Source organism: Mesoplodon densirostris, chromosome 3, assembly GCF_025265405.1.
Source record: "Mesoplodon densirostris isolate mMesDen1 chromosome 3, mMesDen1 primary haplotype, whole genome shotgun sequence".
Taxonomy (NCBI): Eukaryota; Metazoa; Chordata; class Mammalia; order Artiodactyla; family Ziphiidae; genus Mesoplodon; species Mesoplodon densirostris.
This window is the reverse complement of record NC_082663.1, coordinates 104,331,358-104,351,028: the sequence shown is the minus strand read 5'-3', so window position 1 is coordinate 104,351,028 and position 19,671 is coordinate 104,331,358. Positions and strand designations below refer to the sequence as shown.

The following is a 19,671-nucleotide window of genomic DNA, read 5'->3' as shown; positions in this document are numbered from 1 at the left end:
GGTCAGCCTAGAGGGGCTCCTATTTTGACACAACGGTTTATTTGCCCTAATATCAGTTAAATATCTGATAGATATCTGAAGCTACTCACTACGGGCCATCAATAACACAGAATATGGGTGTTGCCACACTTCCATCCTTGTGTGCCACCCCAACTCCCCACACCGTACAACATCTAGATCCCAGACCACTGGCCTAGAACATGCGAAAAGAAAGAAATTCAAAGAAAAAGTCAGCAGTGCCCATTCCCTACATCCTGGGCCTCCCTATTGTGATTCACACAAACTAACTCCCCTCGTCCTGATTTCACACTCAGGAGGGAACCTTGTAATTTTAACTTAGCATTCTATGTATAGCAGCCTACAGAAAGAAAAGAGATTATTTATACTGATGTGGGCATTCTGGACCCATAATAGTAAAATATCTCACTGTAAGTTAGAAATTAACTCTTCCTAAATATTTACACCTCTGAGAGCTTGACTGATTGCATGAATTGATTAATACTGTGAATCCACTTCTGGTTAACAGTGACAATCTTAATAAGACAACCTAACCAGATTTTCTGTCATAAAGTCAAGGACCAGAATTTAAACCTAGGTGAACTCATGCCAGGTAAATGCCAGTGCCCACTCATATGTCAGCCAGCCAGTCTCTCCTGGTGGCACCACAACCCTTCTGTGCATTTTTATTTCCCAGTAAAAGTAAACAGCATTTGTTGCAGTGAAACTTGGTTTACACTCACAGGATACTTAAAATTAAGTAGCACCGTTTTCTATCTCAACCCCAAAGTTTTTTTTTTTTTATTTCTCCCACTTGCCTCTTCCTCAAATAGTCTCTCCTTCTATATTAAAGTCACATTACCCTAATAACAGTGGTTATATTGGCAGAGACAAGATTGAGACTGGCAGGCAGGCTGGGAAAACCAAGCCATGCTCAACCTCAAGGAAACATGGCTGGCAAACCAGATAGAAGAGATATGCCAGCAGAAAGTTATATCTTAAAAAAATTCCCAGATCCCAACTATTCAAAAAAAAAGCTGCCTTATAGCTATCATACCAGGCACATTTGGGACTTCAAAACAGTCCCAGCAGAGTTTGCTTGCCTGGCTATCCACCGACATCAAGAATTTCTGAATCCTTGAAGGTCAAGCAATAGCCAAGTTTTACCAAATATAAAAACATCAACAGAAAAAGAGATGTTGGAAGGTACCTCAAATACATTTTCAAATAATGTAATCCTGAATACTAAGGACACCTTTGTCCAAGTGCTTGAATCAGGAAGAAAAATCTTGCATTCTAACTTTTATCTAATAAAAAATGCCAATATGCCAGCTTCCTTAAATTCAAAAATTTTTAAATTCAGTTCTATAATGCTGCCAAAGTAAAGGGATTAAGTTTTTGTAACACACAAAAACACAGATATCTTATATATACGTTATCATACACTTGAGGGGCATGATGATGCTAGGAGCTTAATAACAAAAGGTCAGTTACACTTACCACTTTCCCAATAAACACTCAAGTTAAAATGATATGAAAAAAAAGTAGTGAAAATGCAACTTAATCATTAAAGGAATAACAAGAAAATAATTAAAGAAACATGAACTTACCAGTTTAATTGCCACATATTCATTTGTATATAAATTTTTTCCTTGAAAAAAAAAAGAAAAATGTCAGATTCTACCAGCAATAAATTTTTAAAGATACATTATGTAAAACTGTACTCTGGGGGGTCAGGGGAAGCACATAACACATTTAAATGAAACATAGGTTTTTGCTTCCAACTATTTAGCAGAAGTCTCAATAACAAGGACATATTAAAATTTATGATCAACTCCATAACATATTTAGTATTTCACCTGGATTCAGAGTAGAAAGTAATACTAATAAATACTTTAGTCCATTTATTAAAAAAAAAAAGAAAAATTCTTATTTTGTTGGAATACTGCATACAACTTACAAAGTAATCAGTAGGCAAACACATGCAAAATTCAAAACTAGAACCCTATATAGAAACAGGTGTACAAAATTCCTTTCTCCATCACCACCTCATTTTAAATCCTTCATTATTATGGGATGTGATCTTAATAGGGCTCATATGTAATCTAGTAAAGAGATCAAATATATAGAAAAAAATCTGGAATACCTTTAAAATAAAATAAAATTTTAAAAGTATTATTCAATAATTGGCTTTGACAAACTAGTTAATTACTCTGAGGGGAAGAAGGGTTATTAAGAACTTGCCTTATAACCAAATTAAATTCCAGGTATTTTAAGAGTTAGATATAAGCCATAAAACAAGAAAAAATATTTATCAGGCCAGTATATAGAAGCCTTTTTGAGCATTAAAAATAAATGGAAAAAGATTAAAAGATCAGAAGATTTTATACAGATTTGATAGCTTAAAATATTTTAAACTTTTGTAAGTTGAAAAAAACTATTATATACAAAGAACAGGTGAAAGACAAATCAGAATAAAGATTTAATATAATTAATATGTAAAGAATTCAAATGAATTACAGTAATCACTGGCACCAGCAAGTTGAAAATAATCTAGAAAATTCCAAGGGGTCAACATCTGTAGTTCAAGTAAAATACTATGGAGAATTAAGTATATGAAGAAAATCTGATACAGAAATTAATGTGTTTCTTTACAAGTACAGTTCATAGAATAAAAAATAGAACAATATTTGATTTCTGGATTTCCAGCATTCTTTCAATAAGCATGTACTATTTTTATAGTAAGAAAAACAGAACACTGATCGTTGTTGTTTTTAACTGTGATAGTAACTGGCCCTGGTCACACTGGCTACTTAACACAAAATAGGTAATCATCAACTTTCACACATGTGATTTTTCCAACATTATACTCCTAACTTCGTTTTATACAACAGCTAATAAATGGCAGTAAAACTTCTAGACAAAATTTCAGTCTTGGATATGCTGCCACAGTGAGCAGTATTTTCACCAAAAGAATCTTTGCCACAAGCAGTTTCACAGCACAGCTAATTGCCCATGAGGCAATTTTGCTGGAAAAGATAGAACAATGAAAATAAAATTAAAAATGAACATTAAAAAGGACACATGAAAAACTAGTAATAAAATATTTTAAAGATTCTACTGTCAAAATGAAAATACAAAAAATATCTGAATACATTTAAAACGTGTATAGATTCATGATTATAGTTGTATTATGGTATATCTGAGAAAAGGTGATACTTCCTTTGTCAAAGTTAATCATTAAGGATTCAGAATCTCATGTTGGACCTAAGTTCTCTACAACATAAAAAAACTAACTCAGTCTCCACAGATATCCCTGGAAATAAAATGAACAATCAAGGGATGCTCCTATTTATTATCAATATATGTAACTGGTAGTAAATCTCTAGACTACATTTAAATGTTCCATCACATGACCAGTCTTTATGTTTTACCAAATCATCTAAGCCAGATTCTGTACCAAATACAAAAATTCTGTCTCCATAATGTTCTCCACTATCAAATAGCAAAAATTTTCACCATTTTCAAGAAACTTACACTCATCAGGAATCACGTAACCATTTCTTTATGGGGGATAGGAAGAGCTTGATTGTTCTTTTGCCTCCAACTTCTAATATTGCATGATAAATCTGATAAAGACAGCATTAGAGCGCAAGCTGTTGTATCTAAATTAGCCAAAGAATTGACAATTAATGCTCTGGATGACTGTTGTGAGTCACTAGCTGCTTCTTTGTATGTGCTAAAGCTTGGTAAGCTTTTGGTTTGAGGTGTGGCAGGGATGACTGTGTTCACTGAAGGATCTGCAAAGTGATGTTATCATTTTCTAGTATTGTATGCAATCTGGCTTTTCACTCTCTTATGTCATACCTCTAGTAAGTTTTCTTATCATTTTATTTTCTATCAAGTCAATATATGTAGTTGTTTTATTCACTATTTTAAGACCACCATGCTACTCGTCGTTATTTAGACCATTATGAGGCCTAAGATTTATATAAAATAAAAATATAAGGAGGTTAGGAGGTTGGGATAGACACACTACTATATATAACATAGATAATCAAGAAGGACCCTCTGTATAGCACAGGGAACTCTACTCAATACTCTGTAATAACTTATATGGGAAAAGAATCTGAAAAAGAATAGATATACATATAACTAAATCACATTGCTGTACACCTGAAACATAACACTGTAAATCAAGTATACTCCATTATAAAATAAAAACAAAAATAAAAAATGAAAGCACTGCATCAGTGGAGAAGTGAAACCAAACTGTCAACCAGTCGAAACCAAACTGTCAAACCAAAATGTCAACCAGTTATTTTATCTTTTACAGCATTGAAACCAAATTGTCAATCAGTTATTTCATCCTTTACAGCAAAACTGCCTTATGGCCAAACAGTAAAACTGCTTGCAGCAAAGACTTATGGCGAAAATACCTAGAACCGTTGCCACCACTGTACAGCAGTGTTTGTTCATATAAATATTATAATGCTTTTCTGAGTTTTGTCCTTATTTTATAAAAATGAGCGAAAAAAAGCATTCATTCTAATGCTAAATAGCATGAGTCTCATAAACCCGTCACACTTATCACAAAGATGGAGCTGAATAGGAGTACCCAAAGTGGTGAATGCTAAGCTATAGTGAGGTCCTCACTGAGTCCATAAATATAAAAAAATTTTAGAAAACATACCATATTTTTAGCCAATAAGTTCAGCATTTAGATGTGCCTTCATATATATTTTCAAGAATGCGTTATGTATAAAATTGTAGTCTTCCTCTAGTAAGCTTGAGGTGAATAATTTAATGGTACAATGAAAAACTTAATCTTGAGAAACTGGTGTCTAACAAAGGAACAATTGTGTTTTGAGTTTAAATATGGAATTTATATTTCCTCAAGACATTATCATCTTTTCATAATTATCCTGTATATGATATTTATTCACAAGCCCACAGGGAAAAATATTCATAGGACAAGAAGTTAGGTTAAACACAAATTCCACAGAATCAAAATAAACCATATACTTCTAAAAGTACTGTTTTTGTTGGCATTTACATGTTCAAATGTCTACTTTTAAGTCACAGCAGAAAGTACAAAATCCTAAAAGCGTCACCTTTTTTTGAACATTAGATATTTTGCTGAACTTTGAGGGTTATATTTATAAAGATGAACATAGATTGAACAACACTACCAATGCATTTTTGTCACCTTGCATAGGCATAGCCTTAAATAATTGGCTTTTAATCGATATTTGTTATATATATGAACTAACAATGCACAGGATATGTGTTTGTGGGTAAAATATAAGCAAAAGAGAGGGAGTGTATGTATAGAGGGAATGCAGTTAAGAGAAGGCTCGAAGTAGACTGGTTCCAGTTAACTGATGTTTTAAATCCAATTTCAAAAGACATTTCCAATAGAGCTTTGTGCCACACTGAACTTGAAAAGATGGTTTTACCAATTTTGTGGCATTTGGGTGGTCATTGTTATAAAACTATGTTCTACAGAAACTACACATATGTTTATATCAGGGATTACTAATTAACCAAAATATACCTGTGCCCCTTCCCTAATAATAGAATGCCCAAGTTTTAAAATGGTTGTCCAGCTAGACTAAATTTCTAGCCTCTTTTTCAGCTTGGTGCGGCCATGTGATCAAGTTCTGGATATGAGTCTATGTTAAGGTATGTCACTCCCCAGGTATGTCACTCCCCACTTCCAAGAATGAACATGTGCTCTTCTGGCCCTTTTTCTTCTTCTTGCTGGCTGGCTAGAAGAGAGACTGAAGCCACATATTGAGCATGCAGAGATACCCTGACAGCTTTGGGTGCTGTCCTTCTGGTCTGTGTTATGTGAAAAAGAAAGAAACGATTTTGCCTAACACCACTATATTCTAGGATCTCTTTGTTATAGCATCATAGTCTATTCCTTATTATTACATTTTTCAGATAAGTTTTAAGCTTGAATTAGTAAAAGTAGAAAATCAATAAACATTTATAAAAATGATGAATCCACTCAAATCTGTATATTTACTTGATATATACTGTAAGGCCTGCAGAATTTTCAACAAAACAATTCTTAAATATAAACAATAAATTAAGAAGAGTTATAAGCTATACCAGGAACAAGAGGAGAAAAAACAAAAATAAAAGAAGTTATAAAAACTCCTGTGGTCTACTTAGTTATATCAAAATTTACAATATCCTATTTCAGATAATGGGAATTCATAGACAAATATATAACACCCTTTTTCTGTGTTCCTTTACGTCATGGTCAGTCAGTTGTAGCCACAAGAGGGGACACAGAAGAAGCTCAGGAAAACAAAGTTTATTATACTCCAGGTCCTAGAAAGGGGGTCACAGAAGAAGCATCATGTTTTGGTCAGGTGGTAGAAGACAGGAGCAAGGGAAGAGCTTAGGCCAAGGCCTTTATCAGCGTTTCTGCAGGAAAGGCAAGGCGGGGCAGGGTAAACAGCTTAGGACTGGGTAATTTGAATAATTCTGTTAGCCTTTGGTGGGCAGTCTCTAGTTGTCTTGTACTTGGCCATGGGATGAGTTAAGGAAGAGGAAAATTGCCTTCTGGAGTGTATGGGCCAGAGAGGAGGTATGGCTCTGGATTGGTTAGTTTGCAGATCAAGGCATGCTCCCATTTGAGTCCTTTGCTATCTTTAAGAACTGGCTAGCCTGTAGAGGAGCAGTCTCTCCACAGCTAGAAAGGTTCTGAGGTTTTTTTATTTTTATTATTAAAGCAATGTTATGTTGGCTGAACTGTAAAGCAGAAAGGTACTCCATATATTCTGGAATACATCTGCAGTAAGAGGTCTCACCTCAGGTTTTTTTTTTTTTTTTTTTAATTGAAATATGGTTGACCAGAAAGGGTTTTTTTGTTTTTGTTTTTGTTTTTGTTTTTTGTGGTACGCGGGCCTCTCACTGCTGTGGCCTCTCCCGCTGCGGAGCACAGGCTCCGGACGCACAGGCTTAGCGGCCATGGCTCACAGGCCCAGCCGCTCCGCGGCATGTGGGATCTTCCTGGACCAGGGCACGAACCCGTGTCCCCCGCATCGGCAGGCAGACTCTCAACCACTGCGCCACCAGGGAAGGCCCAGAAAGGTTTTTTTAAGATGTTAAAGCATCATGGGAAAATTAAAAATATATACAGTATAACCCCACATTTTAGCTAGCTTTGTTTTGTCTCATTCAGTGCCCGTTAAAAACATTTCTAGGGGTGTTGGTTGACTGTCTAAGCTAGAACTACATCTAACATGCAGCAGGATGCAAGCCTTACCACAATACAAAGATAAAATAAAACCAAAAATATATCAATTCATCATTTTATAATTAAAAATACAGATAAAAATGATAGTAAATACATTTACTTAGATTTAATTTTAGATTATTTCAAAAGTTCAACTATTTTTTTTTAATCTCAAGGCCAATTTTTATGTCCAACTTTCTTTTTTTTTCCTGTACTTTCAACAGAGGGTAATAGTGTCTCTCCTTGGGGCATTTAGAAATGGCAGTGGAGGTTGGGGGAAGGGCATTTGGGGTTGCATGTGGAGATGCAACTCCTATTTAGTGCCCAAGAAGTGTGGAGTTCTAAACACCATGCAGTGCACTGGACAGTCCTCTACAAAAAAAAAAAAAAAAAAAAAAACAACAACAAAAAACTGTCCAGCCCAAGGTGCTAATAGCATCTTTGTTGAAAATCACTTACCTGTAACATATATACCTTATATTCTTTTTTACCCAATACTAAGCACAAAAATTTCAGTGCCAGAAATCAAATGTTTATTAACATGGTTTTAAAGAAAGCACCTTAAGAATTCAAACCAGCTTTTAACATTAGCATGCTTATCCAGATACAGAAAGAATGATACTTATCACACTTTTTCTGTACAGAGAAATCACTTGGGACCTTTAGAAAAAGGAATAAAACGTCCCTTTATTTAGTAGTTTATCAAGAGAGAAAAATATGATTAAATTAGTTTTGCAAGTGTGTATGTTACATGTATCATAAGTACACATAAAACACAGTTACATGTATAGATAATACATTTAAATAAATAGATGTACACAAATATATAATAAAAACCCACAGATAGATTAGGTACAGAGAGACAGATAAATAGATGATGGATGGATGGATGGATGGATGGATGGACTAGTAAGTCATCTTATGCCTATTTCTGCTCATTCACAGACTGCAAAAGAAAGGGTTATTTTGCTGTTTTTTCAGTACATAGCCTATATAGTTTCAGTATATATGGGTACATACAGTTTCTCATATTGCCCTAGTTAAAATGCTCCACTAGATTGTTTTGTGTGTATATACACACATACACACACACATATATACACATACATGCACACACACAGATGTATATATATGTAGTTATTTTGAAATAAATTACATGAAACCAATTTTGAATAAAAAATGCCAAAGTACTACGGTACTATAGTCATATACACAAAGAGAGATAGAGTGACAGGTGAAGTACAAATATTTATATATGACAAAATATATAGCTATAAAACTAATTTATATAAAAAACTTTAAATAAATATACATATAACATGCTATAATTTTAATTTAAAATATCTTGATATCTTTTAATGGAGCAGAACAATCATTGTTTTCCTAAAACAGGCAAGTATAGTGCTGGTCCTTTTATACTATTATCTAAATTTAATCTTCACAATAATTTAGGAAGTGGAAATAATCCCATTTTAAAGTTGAGAAATTTGAAGCCCCACATAGTTAAATGACTTATGTATTCCATAACGGCAGAGACAAATTTTATATTTTTCTAGTGTATCATCAGTGCCTAATCATGCCTCATATATAATACTGTAGACATGCAATAAATTTTGAATGGATAGATGGACGTATAATAGTTCAAGGTTGGATAAGTAAATAACCTGGTTTTTTTTTCTAATGCCAAAATCAGAAACAATTTAAGAATTTCAAAATATCTAATTCAATATCCTTCAAAAAATAAAATGTAAAACATTCACCCTTTCAAATATTTGCATCCCTTCTAAAATGCAGAAGAGTCTGTCAGACACATCATTTAACAGCAACGTACAAAATATGTCATTGCCTTTTATTGCCTTGCTTCATTCAAAGATTTAATGTACATTAGCTATATAAAACAGTAATAAAATGAAGGAATAACTAAAAATTAGAGTGTTTTACAAGATGAAAAAGGAGAAGTAGTCAAGTAGATGAACATACGATTGCTTATATTTCTAACACCAGGGTTGAATCTAATGAAAATTGTGAAGCCAAGTTTTTTCTTTTTATTTCCAAAGTTTACACTCTTGCATTGACCAGAGAGCCCTCAGGGTACCTCAATACTGACTCCCATAAAACTGCGCTACCCTCCTTCTTGTTTCTCTTCAGTGAAGAGAGCCACATCTTTATGGCACTAGGAGTTAAAAATGTAGATTTGGATCGCAAGTCCATCTTAAATTGCTGTGTGACATTTGGCAAGAAACCTTCCCTCACTGAGTTTCAAATGCCTTGAATGCAGAGTTAGGAGGTTTAAATTAGACCAATGTTTCCCAAACTTACCTGATTATAAGAATAAACTGAGTCAGTACTTTGTGTCCCTTATTAAGAATATAGATTCCTAAACTACCCTGGATATACTTGGGGGAAGGGGAGAATAGATTACCACTGTAAATTTCACTGATTTTTGATGCAGTTTCAGCATATTACCTTGACTTTAAGCCATACATACCCTCCTAAAGTAACCAGTTACTAAATGTTTTCAAATCAGAAAAGGTAGCCTAAATATCATTCCTAAAAAATACATTGCAAAGGCTTTCCTGGTATCTATTTCAGCCTCTTGGGGCTTTTTAATTTACTTTCTTTTTTCTCATATTCTGGATGGTTTATCTCAAGTAAACAGACATTGTTATACTAGGGAATTCTGACAAATGAAAACAGAAGTATATTAGAAATTCCTAATATCTATATTCTTTAAAATTACCACAACAATTAAACAACTAAACAATTAAGTAACTAAATCATTTCATTAAAAAGAATCTTTCATTTTAAAAAATGCTCCCAACTTTATGGAATAAATAAAATAGTCTTACCTAATCGTAATTCTCCAAAATTCCCACATCCAATTTTTTTTCCGACTCTAAAGTTAGGTCCAACCATTAAAACTCCAGAGGATGAAGAACCAGTTCCTCGAGTGTTGTGTCCTGACCGACCACTAGGTCGTGCCATTCTATCATCTGATTTGTCCTTGTCTTTCTTTTTATTATCCATATCAAGTTTGCGGTACTCCACTTTGAATTCTTTAATCAAGACAACCACACTGAAATAGGGTATCGTGAGAATAGGTACATCACTAGGTAACTGTACCAGGTGGGTAATGTTAACATTCAAATTGCAGTAGGTAGTCAATTAACTGATGCGTGTTCATCCCATTCGTAAAATTTTTCTCAGTTTTCTTTTCAGCAAAACATGTCTTCAAAATTATCTTTTCAATGATGTGAGCTGATATTGATAGTGACCTAGAATAGTAAGAAAAGAAAATCAGTCAACTTAGAGAATCAAAAAACATATGTTTGGGAAATTAATAACATAACCAAAGTTTATGCAATGGATTATTACTATTTGTTGATGCCCACTGAAATCAAACCTCAGTAGACTCTTAATCATTACCCTTTATTCCTATACTTTAATACCAAAGGGATCACAAAAACAAAACCAAACAAAGAAATCAGGGATTTGGTTACTTCTTAAAAATAAATAAAAGTAACAAAAATGTATTGAGAGGGACTTCTCTGGTGGTCCAGTGGTAAAGAATCCGCCCTCCAACGCAGGGGACGCGGGTTCAATCCCTGGTTGGGGAACTAAGATCCTACATGCCACGGGGCAACTAAGCCCACGTGCCACAGCTACTCAGCTCACACGCCTCAACAAGAGAGCCAGCATGCCACAAACTACAGAGCCCACGCTCTCTGGAGCCGGTGCACCACAACTAGAGAGAGAAAACCCACACGCCACAACTAGAGAGAGGCCTGCGCACCACAACGAAGAGCCCATGTCACAACGAAAGGTCTCGCATGCCAAAACTAAGACCCAACATAGCCAAAAGAAAAAATAAAAATAAATAAAATCACTGTTTAAAAAAAAAAGGCATTGAGTGTTTCATAAGCCAATATACATTCACTAACCAAGTCCTTCCAACTTAGAATCATTTCAATTAAAAAAAAATACTCAAAGAATTCCAGTAAGTCAATATAAGATTTTCAATTTAAATTAAAGCAGAAAAAGAGAATACATTTTGCAAATTAGTAAAAGATCTTAATAAAAATATCTTCCACATATTCATACACTTAATAATTTTCAAAGGCTTCAAATATACATTCTCATTTGATCTTCATTTATTCAAATATTTATTACCCATTAAGTATATATTATCCATAACTATATATGGGAATGGAACAATCATAACAAGGGTTGAAATAAATAGTATTTTCTGATCAGCTTTCAGCAACCCACCAAATATGCAATTATTCCTAACACCTAATCTATTTATAAAGTTTCTTATTATATTTCCCATACTCAATATTGCAGATGAAACTATAAGCATCTGTTTGGTATAAGTAAAATCGAATCATTTTTACATATACTGTTTGCTCTCTTTCCAGCTATAATAGAATAACTGATACTGAACTTCCCCTCTTGCTATAAATAATTATGAAACTGGACAAAACATATGAAGCGCCTGTTTTCAGGCACTGGATAATAGGCAGTGTAAGAGGAAATAGAAACATAGAAGGTGATTTCCACCTTCACCCAAGATCTCCAGCTAGGGACAGTTTTCTGACTACAGCACAGGGAAATGGAGGCTCAGGCAGTGCACAGTGATCATAGATCAGAGTTTGGGACTGTTGAAACTAGTGGAATTTGCAGGACCTCACAGTACTAAAGGTGAGGCAGTTGTACAGTTTTAGGGATAGGAGGTGACAGGGCAGAAGCTAGGCTAGCAGACAAAGGCTACTATGGGGTTAAATAAAGAATGGAGATAATAAAGGCTGTGCAGTGCTAGAATATCTTGAAGTTCCTATCTAGTCATGGTGGAGGAACCTCATTAATATCCCAGAATTCAGCTGAAATACCAGAAAGACCAAGTCTTTAGAATAAGGACCATACCCTAGAGTAAGGACTACTATACACTGGCCCAACTAAAGCCTAAACCCAAGCCTAGATAGGATTAAGAATACCTCCAATTACACTAACTACATTCCAGAACGAAACTTGAAATACTTAAATAAACAGAGGAAAAAATCCCACAAAAACAGACTTTCAACAATGTTGAATTCATAATGTCCAGACATGAAAATGAGCAGTAAATGTGACATGCAGCCAGGAAACAAAGCCATCAAAGGAAAGAGACTCCAAGATGACCCTGATATTGATATTAGAAGACAGGACTTCAAAATTACTAAATAGCTGTTAAAGTCCTATTACATTAAAGAAAGAGACTGGAGGGCTTCCCTGATGGCGCAGTGGTTCAGAGTCCGCCTGCCAGTGCAGGGGACACGGGTTCGTGCCCCGGTCCGGGAGGATCCCACATGCCGCGGAGCGGCTGGGCCCGTGAGCCATGGCCACTGAGCCTGCACGTCCAGAGCCCGTGCTCCACGATGGGAGAGGCCACAACAGTGAGAGGCCCGCGTACTGTAAAAAAAAAAAAAAAAAGAGAGAGACTGGAGCAGAAAACAATATTTGAAGAAATAGTGGTTGAAAATTTCCCAAATTTACTGAAAAACATTAACCTACAAAATGAGGAATCTCATAAAGGATAGGTACAAAGAAAATTAAACCTAGGTACATCAAAGTGCAAAAACCCCAAAATAAAGGGAAAATCTTGAAAGCAGACAGAGAAAAACTACATGACATACAGGTGAACTTCTAACTTCTTATCAGAAACAATGGAGACCCAAAAGAAAATGGGAGAATACGTTCAAAGCAATGAAAGGAGGAAAAGAACTCTCAACCCAGAACATGACATCCAATAAAATTTAGTCTTTAAAACTGAAAGTGAAAGAAAGCCATTTTCAGATGAAGGAAGCTAAGATTAGTCACCAGCACACTTGCACAACAAGAAATGCTTTTTAAATAGTGCATTAGGCTTAATTAAATCACATGATACCAGATAGAAAAGTGAAACTTCAAGAAGAAATGGGGAACACTAGAAATGGGAAATGCATGTGTATTCATTTCCTTAAAAGATAAATTACTCTTTAAAGCACAAATAATTTCTTAGTGTCACTTATAACATATGTGGAAATAAAATATATGTATAACAACAGAAATTGCAGGGGCAGGTAGTAAATGGAATTATATTATTTAAAGATTCTTACACTTGTTAAGAATGAAGTGGTTCAGTATTAATTTTAAGTAGCCCATGACAAGTTAAAAATGCATATTGTGATACTAGACCAAATACTAAAAATTAATTACAACACAAATATCTAAAAAGTTAACACAAGAAATAAAGTAGAATGACAAACATTTGATTAAAACAAAAGAAGAGAAATAAAAGAGATATGAGACAAAAAGGAAAACAGCAAGAAAATAGACTTAAAAACACACATATAATGAAAATGGATCATATTTTCCTAATAAAAGGCAAAAGGCTATATTAAAAAATCAAGATCCAACTATATGCTGTCTCTAAGAAACAACTTTAAATACAAAGACACAGATAGACTGAAAGTGAAAGAATAGAAAAAGAGGGCTTTTCTGGTGGCGCAGCGGTTAGGAATCCTCCTGCCAATGCAGAGGACGTGGGTTCAAGGCCTGGTCTGGGAAGATCCCACATGCCGCGGAGCAACTCAGCCCCTGTGCCACAACTACTGAGCCTGTGCTCTGGAGCCTGCAAGCCACAACTACTGAGCCCATGCGCCACAACAACTGAAGCCCACACACCTAGAGCCCGTGCTCTGCAACGAGAAGCCACCACAATGAGAAGTCCATGCAGTGCAACAAAGAATAGCCCCCGCTCACCACAACTAGAGAAAACCCGCGCACATCAATGAAGACCCAATGCAGCCAAAAATAAAATAAATAAAATAAATTTATTTTTTAAAAAAAGAAAGAATAGAAAAAGAGATACTATACAAACAGCAAGTATAATAAGCTTGAGAGACTATATTATCATACAAAGTAAACACCAAAACAAGGGAGTATCTCCAAAGATACAGAGGTCCACTTCATAATAACAAAAATGATATCAATTCAACAGAAAGACATAAAAATCATAAAAATGACATAAAAATGAGCAAAATGAAGCAGACTTTAAAAAACAATGATTTGTTTGAAATGATTGTTTGAAAAAGACAATCATAGTTGAAATGTTAACACTGTTGTTTCAATAACTGATAAAGTAGAAGACAAAAATATCAGTATGTATACTGACACAGGAGATCTAAATAATACCATCAATTACCCTGAACTAACTGACATTTATAAAATACAATATCCAAAACTGAAGAATAATATTCCCTTTCAATGTTCATCAAGAAAGATCATATGCTGTCATTATTTAAGTCTCAAATAACTCAAACATTTAGAATATACTCTCTGATCAAAACAGAATTTGATAAGGAAACAATAATTATATGATATCTAGAAAATCCCCAAATATTTGAAATTTAAACACACTTTTAAGTAACTCATGAGTTGAAAAATAAGTCAGATGGGAAACTAGAAAAAATTTTTCACAGAATAATAAGGAAATATAACACATTAAATTTTGTAGGTTGCAACTCAAGCAATGCTCAGAAGAAAATTAGAAGCTTTAAATGCCTGTACTAGAAAAGAAGTTTTTAATCAATGATCTAGATTTTCTCCTTACGATGTTAGAAAAATTAGACATAACTTGAGGAAGTACTTTAATAGTGCTATTGTTAATATTCCATAGGCTTACATGAAAACATAGTCTTAACAAGTGAAAACATTGGAATTCTCGGCAGATAAATAGGAGAATATCAAAGAAACAAAACAAAACAAATAACAGAAACGCTAGAATAAAAAGGATCATATCGGAAATGAAAAACATCATTGGATACACTCAAAAGTAGACTGGATAAAGCAGAAGGTATCAACAAACCTGAAAGGAGATCTAAAGAAATTATCCAGGGAGCAAAATCAATACAATAGAGGAAATAAAGCCAAAGTTTACTCTTTGAAAACAGTCAATAAAATTGGTATTGCCTAGCAAAAATGATCAAGAATAAAAAGAGAAAATATACAAATAACCAATAACAAGAATGAAAGGAGGGATATTACTAAAGATCTTATAAATACTATAAGAATAAAGAACTATTATGACAACTTTATGACAATAAATTTGATAACTTAGATGAAATGAAAAAATTCTTTGAAAAATCCAACATAAGGATACAAGATGAAACAGAAAATATAATAGTTCTGAATCTAAATTGAATTTCTTTAAAAAAATATCTTCCCATAAAGACAGTATCACTGGTGAATCTATCAAATATTTAAGGAAAAAAATAATACTATTCTTACAAAAACTTTCTCAGAAAAAACAATAAGGAATACTTGTCAATTTACTTTGTGAGATCAGCAGAACTCTGAAAAAAAAGCCTAACACTTGAAGCAAAGAAAATTAGACCAGTGTTTCTCATAAGAATAGATACAAAAAGTTCTTCACAAAATATAAGCAAATATATAAAAAGTTTAATAAATAATAATCAAACAGGTTTAATAGTAGAAATGTAAGACAGTATTTGAAATAAATTCACCCAATTAGTAGGAAAAGAAAATATCTCAACAGACAAGAAAATACATTTCACAAAATTCAACTCGTTAATGATTAAAACCTCTCAGTAATCCAGAAAGAGAATCAAACTTCAACCTAACAAAAGGGTTTTTCCTACAAAAAAAAACTACAACCAATATCACACTTAAATGGTGAAACACTGAACTCTTCACCAAGACTAGGAGAAAACACAAGAAAGTTTGCTCTCAGATCTTCTATTCAACATTGTACAGAACTAGCCTGTACAATAAGGCAACAAAAGATGCAAAAGGCATGAAAACTGGAAAGGAAAAGGCAAAACTGTTGTTATTCAGAGACATCATGATTTTGTGTGCAGAAAACCTTATAGGGTGACGTCATCAAGAGAGCAACACAGGTCGTTCCCAACTTCAGTCCCCCTCACATGAAGACCAACTAGCAACTATCCAGCGACAACACTAAAAAAAAAAATCCCAGAACCCGGGGGTAAGGCTAAAGCACCCTCCTGGACCAGAGAGACAGAGAAGGGTAAGAGGAGTGGCTACGCTCTGACCACACTGTCCCTCCCCCAAGCCTGGCACAGCACTACACCTACAGGACCCCCCAAGCCTATGGTTTCTCCAGCAGGAAAACAAGACTCCAAGATGGACATCCAGCTCCCCAGGTATGGCAGGATGCTTCCTGGGAGGCCCACTCAGGTCTCGCCTCAGGATCACTGAGGGAATCTGTGGGAATCATTACAGAAAAAAAAAAAGAAAAATCTCAACAGAACAACAGCAAGTAAGAATATTGAATCAGTAGTCAAAAACCTCCCAACAAAGAAAACTCCAGGCAAGAATGAGGAATAAATAGAATTTGCAATTCCTGATGGAAATATAAAATAGTAAAACTTTGGGGAAAAGTTTGATAGTTTATTGTAATTAAAATATATACCTATCCTATGACCTAACAATACCACTCTTAGGTATTTACTCAAGAGAACTGAAAACATATGTTTAGAGAAAGACTTGTACACCAGTATTTATAGCAGCTTATTCATAACAGCCAAAAACTGGAAACAATCTTAATGTCTAGTAACAGGAGAATAGATATATAAACTGATATATTCATTCAATGGAATACTACCCAGTAAACAAAAAGGAAAGAACTGCTGATACATGTAACAACATGGATGAATCTCTCAGATATGAGACTGAGGTAAGTCAGGCACAAATGAGTACATATTATATGACTCTTGTTATATGAAGATCCAGAATCAGCAAAAATAAGCTGTGGTGACAGAAATCAGATCAGGTGTTATCTAGGGTGGTGGGAAATTTGGAAAGTGCCATAAGGGAACTTTATGGTGGGAAAGGAATGTTCTATATCTTGATTGGGAGGGGATTACACAGGTGTATACATTTGTCTAAACTCCTCAAACTACACTAAAAATCTATGTGTTATATTATATGTAGATGATGCTTCAAAACATGATTTTTAGAAATAACCCACACCAAAAATAAATCAAAGCTATATCTCTAAGTTCATGTTTTTTCCCTATTATAACTTTATCATAAAACTCACCTGAAAACACTACAGTTTTTTAAAGTTAATGAACATATACATATTTTGTTTTAGACTGTTTTCTTTAAAAGGGCCCTTCTACACTTTTTTCTATTTAGAAGGAAGTAATTTCCCGTTTGCAATGTTTCATGTTATTTTCATTATATAGCTTTTTGTTTACCAAATATCCAAAATACATTCTACATGTTATAAGAATTCAAATAATACAAAGTAAAAATACCCTTGAGATGCCCATACCCTTTGTCCCTCATTCCGCTTGCTCTACTCAGAGGTAAACATTACTTTCAATTTGTTTTGTATGCTCTAGACCTTTTTTGTAATGCCTGTGTATGCATATATTTATGTATAGCAGTATTTGTAAGTCTGCTTGTTTGTTTTACAGAAGAGGTCAGTGTAAAGCCTCTGAAGAACCAAAACTTCCTCACAAAAGTAACAGCATTTGAAAGCATATCATACATAGAAAAACTTTCGCCTTTTCCCTTTCATACCCAACCATTCCACATGAACCCTGGAGGAGCAAGGGCCAGCATAATGAATGGCTGAGGAGGCAAGAAGGAAAGTCAAGAGACAACGCCAAATTCCTTCCCCAAGAGAAATCCCAGAACCAGTGGCCAAGCCTGAAAGTAGGAGGTGGGAAAACAGAAGCAGGAAGAAGTGATCAATTAGCTTAAAATTGAACTTCAAATATGGCACAAGTGGGGCACGCCTTCAAGATGGCAGAGGATAAGATGTGGAGATCACCTTCCTCCCCACAAATACATCAGAAATACATCTACATTTGGAACAACTCCTACAGAACACCTACTGAATGCTGGCAGAAGACCTCAGACATCCCAAAAGGCAAGAAACTCCCCACGTACCTGGGTAGGACAAAAAAAAAAAAAAAACAGAGACAAAAGAATAGGGACGGGACCTGCACCTCTGGGAGGGACCTGTGAAGGAGGAAAGGTTTCCACACACTAGGAAGCCACTTCGCGGGCAGAGACTGCGGGTGGCGAAGGGGGGAAGTTTCGGAGCCACGGAGGAGAGCGCAGCAACAGGGGTGCGGAGGGCAAAGCGGAGAGATTCCCGCACAGAGGATCGGTGCGACCAGCACTCACCAGCCCGAGAGGCTTGTCTGCTCACCCGCCTGGGCGGGTAGGGGCTGGGAGCTGAGGCTCGGGCTTTGGAGGTCGGATCCCAGGGAGAGGACTGGGGTTGGCTGCGTGAACACAGCCTGAAGGGGACTAGTGCGCCACAGCTAGCCGGGAGGGAATCCGGGAAAAACTCTGGAACTGCCTAAGAGTCAAGAGACCATTGTTCCGGGGTGCGTGAGGAGCGGGGATTAAGAGCACCACCTAAACGAGCTCCAGAGACGGGCGCGAGCCGCAGCTATCAGCGCGGACACCAGAGACAGGCATGAAACGCTAAGGCTGCTGCTGCCGCCACCAAGAAGCCTGTGTGCAAGCACAGGTCACTCTCCAAACCTCCCTTCCGGGGAGGCTGTGCAGCCCGCCACTGCCAGGGTCCAATGATCCAGGGACAACTTCCCCTGGAGAACACACTGCGCCTCAGGCTGTTAATAATTTTTTCTATTTTAATAACTTTATTTTCTTCCTTCCTTCCTTCCCTCTTTCCTTCCTTCCTTTTTCTCTCTTTTCTTCTAAGCAGTGTGGATAACAGGCTCTTGGTGCTCTGGCCAGGTGTCAGGCCTGAGCCTCTGAGGTGGGAGAGCCAAGTTCAGCACGTTGGTCCACCAGAGACCTCCCAACCCCAAGTAATATCAAATGGCAGCCAAGCTCTTCCAGAGACCTCCATCTCAATGCTAAGACCCAGCTCCACTCAACGACCAGCAAGCTACAGTGCTGGACACTCTATGCCAGACAACTAGCAAGACAGGAACACAAACCCACCCATTAGCAGAGAGGCTACCTAAAATCATAATAAGTTCACTGACATCCCAATACACACCACCGGATGTGGTCCTGCCCACCAGAACAACAAGCTCCAGCCTCATCCACCAGAACACAGGCACCAGTCCCCTCCACCAGGAAGCCTACACAACCCAGTGAACCAACCTTACCCACTGGGAGCAGACACCAAAAACAATGGGAACTACAAACCTGCAGCCTGCGAAATGGAGACCCCAAACACAGTAAGTTAAGCAAAATGAGAAGACAGAGAAATACGCAGCAGATGAAAGAGCAAAGTAAAAAACGCACCAGACCAAACAAATGAAGAGGAAATAGGCAGTCTACCTGAAAAAGAATTCAGAGTAATGATAGTAAAGATGATCCAAAATCTTGGAAATCGAATGAAGAAAACACAAGAAACATTT

At 35.9% G+C, this 19,671-nt stretch overlaps 1 protein-coding gene across 6 annotated transcripts in view; it reads right to left on the bottom strand.

The window, feature by feature from the left end:
• CSNK1G3 (casein kinase 1 gamma 3) overlaps positions 1–19,671 on the bottom strand; it is a 124,395-nt gene that overhangs the window by 75,905 nt on the left and 28,819 nt on the right. For all 6 annotated transcript variants that reach the window (XM_060093291.1, XM_060093288.1, XM_060093292.1 and 3 more), the window contains exons 2-3: positions 10,102–10,527; positions 1,608–1,648 (exon numbers count right to left, since the gene is read on the bottom strand). In XM_060093291.1, coding sequence (XP_059949274.1) covers positions 1,608–1,648; positions 10,102–10,279 — 219 coding nt within the window. In that variant the 5' untranslated portion in view covers positions 10,280–10,527. The remainder of the gene's footprint in view (positions 1–1,607; positions 1,649–10,101; positions 10,528–19,671) is intronic.